This window comes from Phyllostomus hastatus, unplaced genomic scaffold (assembly GCF_019186645.2).
Source record: "Phyllostomus hastatus isolate PE091 unplaced genomic scaffold, TTU_PhHast_1.1 phas_scaffold_317, whole genome shotgun sequence".
NCBI lineage: Eukaryota > Metazoa > Chordata > Mammalia > Chiroptera > Phyllostomidae > Phyllostomus > Phyllostomus hastatus.
In genome coordinates, this window is record NW_025334023.1 from 13,646,717 (window position 1) to 13,664,247 (window position 17,531).

The following is a 17,531-nucleotide window of genomic DNA, read 5'->3' on the forward strand; positions in this document are numbered from 1 at the left end:
CCTCCATCTTCGCCAGAAGTCTATTGTCCTTTGTTCTAAGATCCTATCCAGGATACCAAGTTACACTTAGATGTCAGGCCTCTTTAGTCTCCTTTGGTTTGTGTTCCGTGTGCCTTTGTCTACTACTATCATTCTTTGAACTCTTCCTTACTTTCTGTCATAACAAGATGTTGCAGGCTACTCTTGTACTTTTATTGCCCCAGCTCTGGAATCATCTGTATCTTCAAAGAGACTTGGTTCCTTTTAATGGAGAACAGTGTTAAAAAACGATGATCTGAGGGCCAGTTGTTCTCATTGTTATTGGAATGTCCTTGCTTCAGGCACTCTCTGCTCTCTGCAGATGAAACTAGGGGATTCATACAAACGCACACCTCTATGTAGCTATACTATTTCTATATAATAATTGAAAATTGAGTTCACACTAATACAACCAATTCCAATCTAAAATCCTAGAGTTAATTCTACTTTTCTCCCTTTTCTTTTGTAACTCCTGATAGTGAGGAACTTAATTCCCATTATCCTCAATGTATTATTGGATAAACACTTATGTAATCTCTGATCAGGACTGCTGTCCTCTCTACTTGAGTGCCCTTAACTCCACTCCTCAGCTCCAAATTCTGGTATCTTCTGCATATGATCCTACTGCACAGATAATTACCTTCCTCTGCCTCATCTAGTGGGCTGAGTTATTAAAGAAGGAAGGAAAAATGAAGGAAGGAAGTGGAAGGAAGGAAGACACACAGAAGAGGAAACGAACCCTACACATTTTAGAATATTCTATAGCTATTAAAGAAGAAACCTAAAGACAAGGAATATCTTCAAAGGACTGAGAAAATAAATGTAAATGTAGAATTGTATACCTAGCAAAGATATTAAGAGTGAAAGCAAAATAAAATATTTTTTAGAAAAAAAAGCTCATTAAAAAACCAAAAGGGGGCAGGGAGGAGTCTGCCAATAATAAGATATGCATTTTTCAACAATGAGAGAATGCATAGTTTTGAGATTATAAAATTTGTGAAAGTTTATCATATACTAGGAACTAAAGAAACTTCCAGAAGATGCTTTTTGGATGCAGGAAAATAATCTTAGAAGAAAGTGTGGAGATATAAGAAAGATTAGTGAGCAAAGAAATTGATGGCTTATTTTTATAAGCAATGTGATTTGTGGGTTAAAATATGCTTGACAACATTAATAGTTAAAGCTTGTTGAGTTCCTTCAAGAGATGGGAACATTTTTTGAATGTTTGACTTTTTCTCTGCTACTTAAGTACTACAAGAATAGACATAAGGTTTATAATACGACATATATGTTGAAGAGGTAGACTTGAGAGCCAGGATTTCAGAACTGAAATCTGAGCCCTGCTATTTACTAGCTGTGTGACCTTGGCCAATGACTTTTCCGTGCCCTGTTTTTTTTTTTTTTCCATCAGAACAATAGAAATAATGCCAGTATCTAATTCATAGGGCTGTATCAGATGAATTTATGTAAAACCATTAGATTTAAAACAGTATCTAAACTGTAATAACTGCTAAGAAATTTTACCTGCAAACTTCCAAAACAGTAGGGGGAAAATAAGAATTTACAGGAAGACAAAACTTAATCCAAAAGAAATCAAGAAAGGATAGAACCCCCCCCCCCCAGAAATATGTCAAGTATCACATAAGAGCATAAACAGATACAAATATAGCAATAAATTAACACAACGTGATATAAAAGAATAAAGTAATATAATGTAATAAAATAATGTAAATGGTCTAAGTTCTTCTGTTAAAAGCCAAAGTTTGTCAGACTGGATTGAAATAAAGCCTAACAATACATTGTTCAAAAGATATAGCTAAAACTTGAAGCCTATGGAAAAAGATGTCAGAGTCGATGGGTAGGCATCCTCTTCCACTACCTGCCCGTCCCCTCCTGCCTTAGTCCACTCCCACCTCTCTCTCCAGGGTCTTGCCCCTCACCACTGCACTCCTGTGTCCCTCTGCGCCCCTTTGCTCTCTAAGGCAGGCCGGAATGATCAGGTTCCCAGAGCTTCTCCCTTCACCAACCGGTTTACACCAGATTTGGCCGTGGTTACACCTATTGGGGGGGGTGGGTCTCATGCCTTTACTCTCAGGTTCTTGGTCCACCCCTCTGCGATTGGTGAGGAGGCCCAGACATCACCATTTATGAAAGGGAGGGTTTGTGACGCAAGAAAGCCTCAGCACATACACATTGGCTCCTTTGAAGCTGGTGCACGGTACAGTCGAGTATTGGTGCCGCTGGGGCATCTGCGCATCTCCACGAAGACCAGTTGCTCAGCAGCTGCCACCACTGCCGGCTGGCCTGTATGATTAGGCCAAAATCTTTGATGAGTAAACAAATTCCTTTCTGTCGTGTTCTTGATCACCCATTTATGGAGTTTCTGAAAGGCCCCAGAGATTACTGCCAGGCGCAGCACAACTTTTATGAAGGCAGATGAACTGAAGAAATTTATTGCTGCTCCAAGGAGAAGCACCGGTAAGAGTGGTTATCCTGGACACAAACGTGTAGAATTGAAATCATCAGAGCTTTTTACAAGATTCTGACCTGGATGGGTAAACCTCTGTGCACTCCCTTTCCATTGGCTTAGTATTATTGAAGTGAAGGATTGCTTCTTGTTAGGAGGTTCATTTCATTTCCTGTTACTCTGAATTTCAGAGCGTTGGGAATTTTGAGTGGAGTATATATTGGAATAGACTTCAGTTCTTTCATCATTTCTGTATTAAAAAACTTCATAATTTTTTTTCATAACCATATTGAGTGTTAATTAACATGGCTCCAATGAACTGCCCAGCTCCTGTGGAAGTCACATACAGGAACATGAGATTTCTTATTACACACAACCCAACCAGTGCAACATTAAACAAATTTGTGGAGGAACTTAAGGAACATGGCGTTACCACAATGGTAAGAGTATGTGAAGCGACTTACGACACTGCTCTTGTGGAGAAAGAAGGCATCCAGGTCCTAGACTGGCCTTTTGATGATGGTTCCTCACCATCTAACCAGATCGTTGATGACTGGTTAAGTCTTGTAAACATTCAATTTCGTGAAGAACCTGGTTGTTGTATTGCTGTTCACTGCGTTGCAGGTCTGGGGAGAACTCCAGTGCTTGTTGCCCTAGCATTAATTGAAAGTGGAATGAAAAATGAAGATGCAGTACAGTTTATTAGGCAAAAGAGGCGTGGAGCTTTTAACAGCAAGCAACTTTCATATTTGGAGAAATACCATTCTAAAATGCGTCTGTGCTTCAAAGACCCCAGAGGTCCGAGAAATAATTGCTGCATTCAGTAAACTGTGGCTGCCTGATGCTGTTGCCTTGGAAGTAGAACATGAGACAGTCCTTAATTTATTGCACATGTTAGCCAACATGTTGGCTTAAACAATGACAATTCTAATGAAACTTCCATTGGAATATCGAAAAGCCACAAGTGACAGAATTGCAACTTACCAATTGCTACTATTCCCATGCCAGAAACAATACATAAGAAATGGAGGGATTAGGTGCCAAAGTACCCAGCACAATACTTGTATATTTTTAGTATCATTCAGAATTAAAATTCTTAGAATTATGGACAGCGCTGTAAACCGTATGTGGTTTATTCCTTCACTTGCTTCAAACATTGTAAGTAGTGCCTATATAATTATATGTCTGCTCCTTCATGCTTACCACCCCACGTGTGTACCAGTGTGCCTCAGACTGGTTTTGTTGAATTCTTACCAAGGCTTACAGTGATTATTTAATGTCTTACTGTAAATCTCATTTTGTGCTGCTGTGGAAACCTCCATTTTGGAAAAAATCACAAATTTCTGGTTGAAAGTTCATGTAAAGTGCACACTGTGCAGTGGCACATGTGTGTGAGGACAAGAAAGCCTCAATGTTTATAACTGGCATGCAACTCGGAGGGGAAGGTCTGAAGACACGATGGGGTGGCTGTGAAATATTTCTAGTAAAATGTTGCTTTGGTCTTGGGCAGGATGTATAAAATAAGTCCTTTTATTTAGTGAATGTTTTCTAAAGTAGAGATACTTTGCGGTTAAAATAATTTTAATGATAACATTTTTTTAAATCTTGTAATTTTTGCCATTCCTGTTAGAAGTTGTTTATTAACTATCATTTTTTTTGAAATGTGATATTTTTTCTCATCTTCCAACTGGTAGAAAACTGCCAGTAAATCGGTCAGATATTTTACAGGCATTTTGAACTGTGTAGTGTAATATTTGGGTAATCACTACTTTGTTTTGTTATATAACTGATAAAATGGTAACATATTTAATGTTAGTTTAACCATATATTCATTCTGCCTGGGAATGCAGTTCTGGAGGAGAACGAATTTGTCAGTGTTCATCATTCACCAGCTGGTACGAAAGCATTAAACATCTAAATAAATAATGAAATGCAGGAGAGAGACTTAATTTAAGTAAGATGGTATAGAAGTATTGATATTAATAAAAGTAGAAGCAAAAGCATTACTAAAGATAAAATAATCATTAAAGTTTTAATTCACCAGAAAGTTACAATAATTCTAAACTTTATGCATCAAACAACATTAGTTCAAAATACATAAAGCAAATATGGAGAGGCTACAAGGAAAATTGGCAAGTTTACCATAGTAGTGGGAAATTTTAATCTTCTTTCAGAAATCAGTAAGAATATAAATTTGAACAAAACAACAACCTTGATCCCATGAACACATAAGGGGTATTGCACTCGATAGTGAGGGTCCATGTTCTTTTCAAGAGTACATGAAATATTTTATTGAATTTGACTATATAGATAACCATAAAAATTTCAGAAAATTTTAAATTATTTGGATAATATAGTGAACTTTTCTGACTACAATTAAGTTAGGAAGAAAGTTAATATCCATACATTTGGAATTTTTAAAATTTAGAGAATTCCATTTCTAGATAGGATGTAGTAGGTCAAGGAAGCCCAACTCCCACGCGGCAACAACCAGAAAAATATAGATATATTTTAAAAGTCATATGTGTAAAGATATGTGAGAGCTGTGAAAACCACAAGGGTTAGATGAATAGGAACTCCAGAGAGGTTGGAGCTCTCTTGAGGTAAGTGGCCATTTTGTTCGCAGGCAGCATTTATTGATTCTGGACTTGGACTAAGGATCAGGCTTGGTCAGTGGAGAGGGTCTTACTGTGGGAAAGAGAAACCCAGCAAGGCTTTTGGTGGTCATGTGGGGGTGGTGCAACAGATTGGAAAATTGAGAAGTTTGGCCGGTTTCCTCAATATGTTGTAAGTTGAGTTCCCCAGAAAACAGATACTGAATCTGAGATTTGCATTTGGAGGTTTACTGGGGAGTCATCTCAACACCACATGTGTGGGAGCAATAGAACCAGGATGTGGTGACAACCAGAAGTTGAGTGGTGACACATATAGTTGCAACTGTGTCCTCAGCCAACCTTGCAGGGGGCTCTGAAACTGGGATGGCTTTTTAGAGATGCCCCCAATTGAGGTAAGGGGATTGGTTCTTTGGACTCAAATCAACTAGTCATTGCATGCAGGCTGCCCCTGAGGATGGGGGTGTAAGCTTGGATGAATCATCTTCCTTTAGTCAAGTGCAATTACCAGGGAGGGAGGATGCACCTGTGAGCCTTCAACTGCTAATGCTGGCAGCTGGTGTAATGAGTGTTTCAGACCTGAAGAAGGACTTGGGTGGTGCAGCCACAGCATCCACTATTCTAAATGTCACTTGCTGAGTTCTGGGGCTATGTGAGAGGCTGGGGAGTTAGACTGAGGGCTTAAAAAACAAATGGAAATCCCCCTTAATCTCTTTGTGCTTAGGAGACAAAGTCCTGCTAGATATAAAGGTTTCAATCATTACCAACTTATTTTCTATCTTTAAAAAAATTATAGCTATTCTTGTGAATATGAAGTGAAATTTCATTGTGGTTTTAATTTTCATATGATTAATGATGTTAAGCATCTTCTCCAGTGCCTTTTAGCCATTCACACATCTTTTTTATTAACATGTCAATTCAAATATTTTCCCCAATATTTTAGTTGGATTTTCAGATATATAATTTGCAAATATTTTCTTCCAGTCTATTGCTTGTCTTTTCTCCCTCTTAATGGTATGTTTCAAAGTAAAAAAAAATTTAAATTTGTGGACTAAAAATAGTTTTTTCTTTCATGAATCATGTTTATAAATTGTATTTAAGACCGTTCCTCAATCAGTCACAAAGACTTTTCTGCTGTATTTTCTTTTGAAATGTTATGGTTTTAGCTCTTATATTTAGGCCAGTGATCCATTTTGAGTTAATTTTTGCGTATGGTGTAAGGTAAATATCTAAATTCTTTGTCTTTAAATATTTTATTTATTTATTTATTTACTTATTTAATTTGATTGATTATGCTTTTACACTTGCCCTGATTTTTCCCCTAGTCCCCCTCTACCCAGCACCCTCAACTCTCTCAGCCAATCCCCACACCATTGTTTATGTCCATGGCTCATACATATAAGTTATTTGGCTATCCCATTTCTTAAATTCTACTTTATAGTCCCATGGCTATGCTGTAACTACCAATTTGTACTTCCATTCCCCCATAGCCCACTTCCATCTGGTATCCATCAAAACGTCTCTGTATCCATGATTCTGTCTTTGTTGTTCGTGCTTGCTTAGTTTTGTTTTATTTTGTTTTATCTTATTTTATTTTATTTTATTTTTGCTTTTTAGATTTATTTTTTGACAGGTATATATTTATTGCCATTTTATTGTTCATAGTCTCGATCTTCTTTTTATGAGATAACTCCCTTTAACATTTCATATAATAATGGTTTGGTGATAATGAACTCCTTAGTTTTTTCTTCTTTGGGAAACTCTCTGATCTTCTATTGTAAAAGATATCTTTGCTGGGTAGAGCAATCTTGGCTGTAGGATTCTGCCTTTCATGACTCTGAATATTTCTTGCCAACCCCTTCTAGCTTGCAAAATTTGTTTTCAGAAATTGGCTGAGAATCTTATGGGAATTCCCCTGTAGGTGGTTAACTGCTTTTTCTTGAAGTATTTAAGATTCTCTCTTTATCTTTAACCTTTGGGATTTTAATTACAATGTGTCTTGAACTGGGCCTCTTTGCATCCATATTTTTTGGGGCTCTCTGTGCTTCCTGAGCATGTCTTACATGTCTATTTCCTTCACCAAATAACAGGTGTTTTCTTTCATTATTTTTTCAAATAGATTTCCAATTCCTTGCTCTTTCTCTTCTCCTTCTGGCACCCCTATGATGTGAATGTTGGAATGTTTGAAGTTGGCCCAGAGGCTGCTTACACTATGTTCATTTTTTTTATTCTTTTTTGTTCTTGTTTTTCCTGCTTGGTCATTTTTTGCTTGCTTATGTTCCCAATCATTGATTTGATCCTTGACTTCATCCAGTCTACTGTTGATTCCCTGTAAATTGTTCTTTATTTCAATTAGTGTATCCTTCATTTCTGACTGGATATTTTTTATGCTGTTGAAGTCCTAACTAAGTTCCTTGAGCATACTTACAACCAGTGTTTTGAACTCTGCATCTGCTAGATTGCTTACCTCCATTTGTTCTTTTTCTGGAGTTTTGATCTGTTCTTTCATCTTGGCCATGTATCTTTGTCTCATCATTTTGGCAGCCTCCCTGTGTTTGTTTCTATGTATTAGGTAGAGCTGCTGTGACTCCCTGTTTTGGTGGTATGGTCTAATGTAGTAGGTGTCCTGTAGGCTCCAGTGGCACAGCCTCTCCTATCACCCAAGCTGAGTACTTGAGATGTGCCCTTTGTGTGGGCTGAGTACACCCTCCTCTTGTAGTTGAGCCTTGATTGCTCTTGGTAGTCAATGGAAGGGAGGTACCTAAGCCAGTCAGCTGCAAGGACTGGCTGTTGACCACTAACCTCTGCCCTCTGTGGAGGATCAGCTATGTGGGGGCAGGGTGGTGATGCTCCAATGTGGTCTGTAGCTGTCCACCAGGTGCACAGGCTCTGGAGTTTTCTGGGTGGTACAGGCCAAGCTCAGCCTCACCTGTGTTCTGCCCATGGCCACCCTGCATGAACTGTAAAGCAGTCTGAGTTGGCTGCTACTAGTTCTGGGTTTGGAATTCCCTGGTGAAGACAAGGTGTGACTCTAAGCTGGGTGCTCCTAGTGCAGGGCCTATGGCCACTTAGCAAGAGCTGTGGGTGCTGGGGGCTTTCTGAGGCCAGCTGTTGCTTGCTTGTTTGATGGGATTTAAGAAGTTGTGAATCATGAGCCAAGACCAGCCATTCATATGGAAAAGTTAGTTAACAGTTTGGGTGGGCCCATAAGTTGGGTGGGACAGAGTGTCAGGGGATCTCCAAGGCAGGGCAAACAGTGTTAGCCAGGTTGATGCAGTCTCAGATATGCTACCTGTCTGCCAGCTCTGTGGCTCTGTTGGGGGAAGGTTCAGAATAGGGGCAATGGCCTCTGCTTACCTTTCTGTCTGAGATAAAACTGTCCTCCAGCTCCCTCCTTGATGCCACACAGTTCAGGTCCTCCCTGTATGCCACTGATGCCTTTTAAGCTGCTACCCCAGTGCTAGAGCTCAGAGGAAGTGAATCTGAGTAAATCCATGTGTGGATTCGTTAAGGGAAACTGCTTGGAACTTCAGCAGTTTCTTCCACCTACTCAATTTCCACTAGTTTTTGCAGCCAGAACTTATGGGAGCTTATTTCTCTGGTATGGGAGCCCTGGGCTAGGAGCCTGGTGTGGGACTGGGACTCCTTGCTCCCAAGATATCCATCCTGAATTTTTATCCTCCACGCACGGATGTGGAGTCAGCCTGTTCGGTGTCTCCACCTATCCTACCAATATGGATGGATGTGTTTTGTTTTTTTTTAAATTCCAATTGTCAGACTTTCATTTAACTCAATTTCTGATGGTTTTGAGTGCTGGTTGTTCTATATTTTAGCTGTAATTTTGATGTGGTTGTGCAAGGAAGTGAGGTGAGTTTACCTTTGCCGTCATTTTTACAAGTCCTCCTATTTACTTAATTTTAGTCAGAAGGAAGGGAGGGAGAAAGGGGGAAAGAAACATTGATGTAGGAGTAACACATCGACCAGTTGCCTCTTGCAACCCCCTACCTGGGGACCTGGCCCATAACCCAGGCATGCGCCTTGAGCAGGAATCCAACTAGAGACCTTGCAGTTCACAGGTGGGCATTCAATTCACTGAGCCACAATCAGTCAGGGCTTTTTTTTTTTTTTTAACATGTAGCTATCCAGTTGTCTCAGCTTCATTTGTTCAAAAGACCACCCTTTACCTCATTGATTTATTTTGTTATCTTTGTTGAAAAATCAATTTACTGTGAATGAAAGGACTTATTTGTGAATTCTCAATTTTGTTCCATATATCTATGCATGACCACAACTGTATTGATCATTGTAGATTTTATAGTAGGTTTTGAAATTGGGTAATGTGCTTTATTCTTTTTTTAAAATTGGCAATTCTAGGTCCTTTGCATTGTCAATATAAATTTTAGTATCAGCCTATCAATTTCTACAAAAAGAGTCTGCAGGATTTTGGCAGTTGTAGTGTTGAATTTATAGATAAGTGGTAGAGAATTGCAGCCTTGACAATGTTGAGTCTTCAAATCCTCGAGTATGGAACATTCCCCATTTATTTAGATCTTCTTTAAGTTCTATCAGCAATGTTTTATAGTTTTCAGTGTATAAGTCTTGCACTTCTTAAATTTCTAAGTATTTTTGGGACACTATTGTGAATAGAATTGTTTTCTTAATTTTATTTCTAGATTGTTTGCTGCCAGCATATGGAAATTCAGTTGATTTTTATATAATGACCTTGCATCCCATGACTTTTCTAAACTCATTTATTGGAGGGGGAGGAAAAAGGAGGGAGAGAGATTGGGAGAGGGAGGCAGGTACTGTTCTATTCTTTGGCATTTTCTATGTACAGGACTATGTCATCTGTGAATAAAGGCAGTTTTACTCTTCCTTTCTAATCTGGATGCCTTTCATTTTTTTGTTTATTAAACTGGGTAGACTCTCCATGTTGACCAGAACTGGTAAAAACAACATGCTTGCCTTGTTACAGTTCTTAGGGAGAAAGTGTTTATTTTTTTACCATTAAGTGTGATATTCATCAGGTGAGAATTTCTCTTCTATTCCTAGTTTGTTAAAAGTTTTATCATAAACAGGTGTTGTATTTTCTCAAATGCTTTTTCCACATCCATTGACACGATCTTGTGGTTTTTGTCCACTCTATTAATATCATATACAGCACTGATCAATTTTTGGACATTAAAACAACTGCATTCCTGGGGTCGATCCCACTTGTTCACTGTGTGTGATTATTTTATGTCCATGGATTTGGTTTGCTAATACTTTGCTTAAGATTTTGCCTCTATATTCATGAAGGATATTGGTCTGCCGTTTTCTCATGTTGTCTTTATCCGGTTCTAATCAGGTAAAACCAGTATCATAGAACAATTTGGGAACAATTTCCTCCTTTATTTTATAAAAGAGCTTATGAAGGGTTGGTATTATTTCTACTTTAAATATTTGATAAAATTCACCAATCTGAGCTTGAACTTTTCTTGGTGGGAGGATTTTTTAATTACTAATTCAGTTTCTTTACCTTCTATGGGCCTGCTGATTTCTGCTCTAGCTTTGCCTCCTTTGGATTTTGTTTGCTTTTCTTTTTTAAAAAAGTTTTTGAGAAAGTTTGTGTTATTGCTTTGAGACCTTCCTTTTTTTTTCCCTGATATAGGCACTATAAAATTTCCCTGTAAGCACTTCTTCAGTTACAACTCATTAATTCAGATATTTTTCATTCAATTCAATATATGTAATTTACTTTGTGAATTCTTCTTTGAACCATGGGTTATTTAAAATGTAATCTTTAATTGCAAAATAGTTGGAAATACCTCATTTTTCCTGTTGTTGACTTCTAATTTAATTAATTCTGTCCAAGAAGACTTTATGGAGTCAACTGCATTTGAACTCCAAAGATGAATGATGTCTCCAGATGGAAAGCTGAGGTGAACTGAAACGTAATTGATAAGGGGCAGGGAAGCAGAGGGAAGGAGTTTCTAGGTGGAGACCAAGCATGTATAAGGGTGCAAGCCTGAGTACCTGTGTTTAATCCCAGAAAGATGTTCAGTGGGGTTGGAACAAAGGAAATATAATTTGAATCTTTTTTTTATTTTTGTTTGCATAGCTAAAGTTTGTTAATTTTTTTCAAAGAACCTGTTTTGTTTCATCAATTTTCTCTACTTTTGTTTTCTTTCCTTTATACATTGAGATGTAGAAGAGAGTATAAAAGGTTCCCTGGTATTCAAATTTCAACTCCACTCTTGCAACCCTCCTCTGAATTTTCTCATTCTCTATGAGCCCAGAGATTATGGAATAGGAGTGTTTTCTGAGGATCCTCTTAGCTGGGCACTAGCACCAAGGAAGCAGATGTCAGAAGGATAAGGCCCGGGCAACGGGTGACTGGTGTCTCTGCTAGTTAGTCTTCTAGGGATCTAAGTCTACCTAACCTGTCACTGCAAGGTGGCTATATAGGACCAATATATTCACTGTGGGCAGTGGGGATCTTGAGGCTGAGCTGGCAGCAGGGGTAGGCAGCGGTGGATCTCTAAGCGTGATTTATTGTTTCCTTAGTTCTACAGTGAAGTTGGAGGTTGAAAGTTCCATCCCAATAGGTTTTAGCAATTTAGCAATCTTTGATTACAGGGGCTATGGGCTCATTTGGCACCCCCGGCCCTGGCCAGCCCATAGTAAATTCTGATGCACATGAGGAAGGTGAAGGCTATGGTTGAATTTGATCTAGGAAGCACATAGGACAGACTGACACCATTCTATAAGAATACTACTTGGTTTGCTGAATTATTTAAGAGAGTGAAGGGTGGAAGAGTGTTCCAAGGCCAAGAAAATGAAATCAAGTCTTTTCCAGAACTCCCTGTGGTGCTTTTCCCCTCAGTATCTCTCTTCTTCCTCTTGCTCCTTCTTGGCTTGCTGACCCTTCCCACCCACACTCTCATTTTCCTCTTTGTAATAACCAAAAAGGAATGTCTAATAGCAACCCACAGGGCAGTGGCCATTTCTGACTAGTTAGTGAGCTGCCCCCAGCCAGTCAGTCCCCACACCCATCTGAGACTTGAAGGGCATGTGTTCCTCCTACAGAGATTCAACTCTCTGGTGGGTGGACCACACTTTCTGGCCAGTGGCTGCCCTCACATTCCTCATTTACCAGTGACTCCTACCTCTCCTTCACTCTTGGGACTCAGTGCAAACACTGCTCCCCCAAAGCCTTTTCTTAATGTCTCCCTAGGAAGTACCCTCTCCCTTTTTTGAGTACCCTTGACCTTTATTTACACTTATTTCATGGACGTACCATTTTCTGCTTTGTGGCAAAATGAATTGTGTCCATATATCATCTCTTCCACTAGACCCTGAGCTCTGAAAGGCAGAGCTCTAGCCAAAATTCTAGATTTCTCATGAGGACTAGCCAATAATGACAATTAATAGATAAGGAAATTCTTCAGAAGAAAGTCAGAGCAGGGTTACAGAAAAGTGAATGAGGGCATTCAGAGACAAGGCTCTCATTCACTGTATGCCTGGGCATCTCCCCTCACACCACGAAGGTTCAAAGGAAAAACACAGTGACAAGGATGGCCATGTTGGAATCCATTTATATTGTCAGTGTGACTTTACTCTGGGCTTCATCTAGCCCCACACCAGCCTCTGGGATTGCATCAGACCGTCTGAACACTCATGGCTTCCTTGGGCCAAGTGTAGCTGTCCAGTGTAAAGGAGTCATAGTCTGGAGTGTAGACCAGGGATCTTACAAAAGCCTCTTTGTCCTTGGGCTCTGGGTAGTAGGAGGCCAGGTTGTTTTTGTACGCGAAGTCAAGAACCTAGGGAAAAACATGTTTGGCTGAGGAACTGGATCTAAGGAGAAACCTGCCTAAGGACCCTCATTTGGTAGCCTATGGAAGGGAATATACCCTGAAGAACCAGCTGTGTGCCTCTCTGGAGCTGTGGCCCATCAAGGATGGATAGGAAGGATGTTGAGCCTTCTGCCCAGATAGGAAGCTCTGACATAGTGGCATAAACTCTGGGCCAGGGGCAAGAGGTCTCAGACTAAAGTCTGCCTCTGCTTGTAGCTGCCTGTGAGTCCTCGGTAGTGACATTATTCTTGTGGAGCCTCAGTCTCTTCTGTAAAGTGGGGGCAATGAGACCTTTCTCTAGAGTGGTATGAAGATAGAGTTAGGTAACAGGAAAAGTATTCAGTGCTTAATACTCCCAGCTCCAAATGCACTGAATTGGAAGAACAGCCTGGATGTTGTTCTCTCAGTATTCGATTTGGCTTTAGAGGAGCGTTGTTAATCCAAATATCCCCCCAAAGAAGGTACTGGACAAGGGGGAGCTAGACTCTGAACTGGAGTATTGGTCCTGAGGGTTGATTCTGGATCCTTCACTGGACAACTCATGTGAAGTGAGTGCTGTTGTGCAGTGCATTTTCTAAAATTATTTTAAAAGCTGATTATAGAAAATGTAAAATATATATACTAAGAGAAGTAATAGTATAATAGTCCTCATGTATTCATCATCCAGATGCAACAATTTTCAATGTTGAGCCAGTCTTTATTGTACCATGTTCTGATTCTTTGAAAACCTATCATCTCTGCATGGTCTCTAGGGTGGGATTTTTCCTTGGAAAGTTCCATGAACCTGTTTAGCCCATCTCCCAGTCCTTCTGAGAGAAAGCAGAGGAATGAGCATCTACTCTGGTCAGAAGGGCACTGAATGTGGAGCTTTCTCACTGTTCTCTTTTCAACTTGTCCAGAACTCTGGGAGAGAGGAATTACTGGCCCCTTTGGGACAGGAGGAAACTGAGACTCGGGGAAGTGAACTGACTGGCCCCAGGTGACTCAGCCGCTGAGTGGCAGAGCTGGGACCCCACGCTTGAGCTCTTTTTCCACGATGCTATATAAGCTGACCTTTCAGTATAAATGGGCACTTATGATTCATTTCAGAAAAATTCCACCCACATTCCAGTCCACAAAACTGTGGACTTTGATGACCTTTGTGCCTGGTGTTTGAAGGGAAAGTCAGGATCATTCCCAGAACTGGCCCGTGTGGGTGTTGGGGGTAGGGCTTGAGCTACCAGTAGCAGTTTGTCACTGAGCCCCTGGGTTGCATGCAGTACAGCTTGAGTTGCTCAGGATGTCGCCACAGTTGCCACCCCCTTAGCCCTCCTAAAGTTACAGAGTGAGTTGGTGAGCCTCACTACCCATATTTCAGGGGGTAGGATTTTCCTTACTTCAATGGCGATTCTCAGAGACACGTCTCGGATGGTGCTGAGTGGTGGGTACAGCCTCCCCTGGGACAGGTGCTGCTCAGAGACCTCCTGGGCAATTTTCTGGGGGGAGAGAACCGAGAGGAATAAGCTCAGTTTCTGCTGTTCCAGAACAAGTCAAACCCATTACTCCGGAGACTCCCCTCACCCCTCATAGGTGGCTGGTCTCCGTGTTGTCTCCCACTGTTGTCCCTGCCACAACACGGCCCAGTGGGAGCTTAATGCTTGGCCTCAGGCAAGGCCACATCCTTTCTGTGCTGTGAGACTGGCTGGGGCTTAAAACAACCCAAGGCTCTCTGAATTCGAAAGGAAAACCACTAAGGCTAAGATGAATAAACTAATGGCTTGCAAAACAGACTCTGGGATCTCCCCTTGGCTGGTTGAGCCTGTTGCCTAGGGATCCCTGAGTCCCTCATTTCCTGAGTTCCAGCCTCTCCCATGTGCTTAGTAACATCCTGGGTGCCCATCTAGGTCATCTTGCTTCTCTGTATTCAGGGCTCCTTGAGCTCTCCTTTCCTGCCCTGGTCCAAGACTGGGGAACGGCTTCCTCCCCAGTGAGTGACACCACAAGTGGGCCTTATGCTTTATCTGAATAAATGCCCTAAGCACATCATCCTGGAAACAGCACCGCCCACAGCTTCCATCCCTTGTCTTTCATTCAGAGCTGTATCTGAGGGCCAGCTCTCCCCCTGGAGGCTCATCCTCCAGCCTGGGACACTGGTGCCCAGCCAGCTTTGCCAAAGAGCTGCTGTAATGTGGTGTCTCTGATTCTACTCACACAAGATCTTGTGTCAGATTAAACATAGAAAAGCCATGGTGCCTTCTGAAAACTGCGTGTCCCAGAACGGGCAAGGCAGAAGAGTTGGCCTCACCTCAGAGTTTGGCAGACACTCCCTCATTCTCACATTCCTATCTCTCCTTTCCATTCAGTCAAAAGCTCACAGAGCTCTACGATGTGCCAGGCTCTGTGCTCGGGGCTGAGGCTCCATGGTGCAGAAGCCATAGAGTCTTTTGCCTACTGGAGACTGGTGTCAGTGGGCAATTAATAAAGTTATAACAATTGTAATGAGGTGAAGACAAGGAGAGGGACATATATACATAAAGGAGGCTGGGCCCAGTTTTCCATATATCGGAGAGGCTTCCCAGAAGTAGTGACAGAAGTTAAGACCAAGGACCAAATATGAAGGGACCAGCACATGCAAATTCTTAGAGGTGGGAGAGAAGAAGGAGCAAGAGAGAGCAAGAGGGTGAGGTAGGTAGATGGTACCTGGACCAGTAGATGGTAAAACGAGGCTAAGAGTGAGGCTGAAAAGGAAAGGAAGGCCTGGTGACAAAGTGCCCTACAAGGAGCTGTGTGAAGGAATGTGGACTTTATCCTGTGAGCACCAAGGAGCCACACAGAGGTCTGAGGAGAGGACAGAGACGTGGCCTGCTTTAGGTTTGGAAGGATTCTCCTTGTGGAGGAAAAGAAGATGGACTGGTGAGAGATCAGGGTCTCCGAGGCTAGATCTGCGTCTGGGAAGGTTATATTGCAGAGTAAAGAGCTATGTCACATATGTGTGGTCGCTCCTGAGATGCTGGGTCCTGGGAATGCTGTGCTGCTGCTTGTAGTCACCATTGCCTGGGGTCATCCCCACGTTATCACTCACATGCCCAGTGACCTTGAGTAAATTACTTAAACTCTGTGTGCCTCCCTTTCCTTATCTATAAGAGAGGGATAATCACTGTACTTATGTTACAGACTTGTCAGGGTGAAATGTGTTAGTGCATGGAAGTCTCCTAAGACACATTACTTTTTCATAGGAAAAACAGATTCAACTTAAATTGTCTTAACTAAAAGCACCCTTTTCAGAAATATAACTTGTCAGGCCTTTGAAGACCAGACTGTCAGCTCCTAGAGGGGAGGGGCCTTGTCCTGCTGACAGCAGGTGATTACCGAGTAGATTGAGGAGATGTTCCTGTGTGACCGATGGGCACTGTTCATGAAACTATGGAGCTGCACTGTCCCAGAGCATGGAGGTGGGGTGGGGCAAGAGGGTGCAGCTGTCTTTGGGGGTGACACAGAAAGGCTCTAGCAACCGTGTTCCTGCCCAATGGGGGAATCTGCTTTCAGGTGACTGCAAGCAGGAAGTGACTCTTCCTAGCCAAAGGAAGTTTCAAACAGCTCTGCCCATAGCCACAGGGCAGCCACCACCACCACTGACCACAGCAATGAGAACAAATACAAACACAGAATACTTAGACAACAGGACAGAGAACCGCAGCACAAAGCCATAGCTAGTGTGCACATAGTATGGGGGAGGCTGGGAAACGTCTGGGTGACTCTCATGGCTGTGCAGAGCTGGCACTCAAAGACCAAGCTGTAGTAAGAAAAAGCCTGGTGGTCGGTCCTTCATGGGACTCATCTACGTGGGGCTGAACAGGGCTGCGTGGAAGCCATTCTCGTGTCTTGTTTGTTCTGGGCACTCACCTGTTCCACAGTGAGGGGGACGTGCAAATGGATGTTGGAGATCACAGCAGAGCCTTTGGAGCTCTTTGGGGATATGTATACTTAGTGTTTGTACACAGCTTTGATTAGTTTAACCTCCTGACAAAGACATTTCCATGCCTCAAAGTGAAGTTGACTACGTGCGACACGCCTGACAGTTAGCAGGCACTTGATAAACATCAGCTGCCACTGTAATAATAACTGTAACTGTTATTATTCACTGTTATTATGAACAGGGCTGTCATTCTTAATGATTCTTTCATCATTTTCATTGTGTCTAATAAAGATCCTTTCTGGGAGCTTCTCTCGTGAGATGCCGGGAGCAGGGGTACCCCACACCTCCATATCTGTGTTCAAGATCCGGGTACTCAGAGCTGGCAAACCAGACACACAACCCATCCCCTTCCTTACAGAAAAGATGCTCTAGTGGGCTTATTCTGCCGGCAGTGACCCCAGTCATGTGGCCAAGGCCCATGGCCAGAGGGATCCATGGCCTGTCGTGTTCACAGGTCCAGAGTTTCAGAAGTCTCTGGTGGCCTCTCCCCTGTTCCAGGCATCTGGATGCACTGCTGGGAGGCGGGGAGCAGGGTGCCCCGTGAACACCCCTCCCGCTGTTTCCTGTGCCTCCTTAAACACCTTGTGTGTGTTCTGAGAGAAGTCCAAGCCTCAAAGTGACTTTGAGAGAAGCTTGAAGTTCAA

General features: G+C 41.8%; 2 protein-coding genes across 5 annotated transcripts in view; one reads left to right on the top strand and one right to left on the bottom strand.

Moving 5' to 3' along the window:
• Positions 1-2,790: 2,790 nt before the first annotated feature.
• LOC123805553 (protein tyrosine phosphatase type IVA 1-like) lies at positions 2,791-3,312 on the top strand. 3 transcript variants are annotated; one of them, XM_045818197.1, is made up of 2 exons: positions 2,791-3,126; positions 3,184-3,312. In XM_045818197.1, exons 1-2 carry the CDS (start codon positions 2,791-2,793, stop codon positions 3,310-3,312), a joined length of 465 nt encoding a protein of 154 aa, XP_045674153.1. The 3 variants fall into 3 exon arrangements, with proteins under 3 accessions (XP_045674153.1, XP_045674152.1, XP_045674154.1); XM_045818198.1 differs by having other exon boundaries at positions 2,800-2,889; positions 2,983-3,312; XM_045818196.1 differs by having other exon boundaries at positions 2,791-3,312.
• Positions 3,313-12,656: 9,344 nt separating this feature from the next.
• The window catches only part of ME3 (malic enzyme 3), a 189,120-nt gene continuing 184,245 nt past the window's right edge, over positions 12,657-17,531 (bottom strand). For both annotated transcript variants that reach the window (XM_045818138.1, XM_045818137.1), the window contains exons 14-15: positions 14,309-14,407; positions 12,657-12,899 (exon numbers count right to left, since the gene is read on the bottom strand). In XM_045818138.1, coding sequence (XP_045674094.1) covers positions 12,738-12,899; positions 14,309-14,407 — 261 coding nt within the window. In that variant the 3' untranslated portion in view covers positions 12,657-12,737. The remainder of the gene's footprint in view (positions 12,900-14,308; positions 14,408-17,531) is intronic.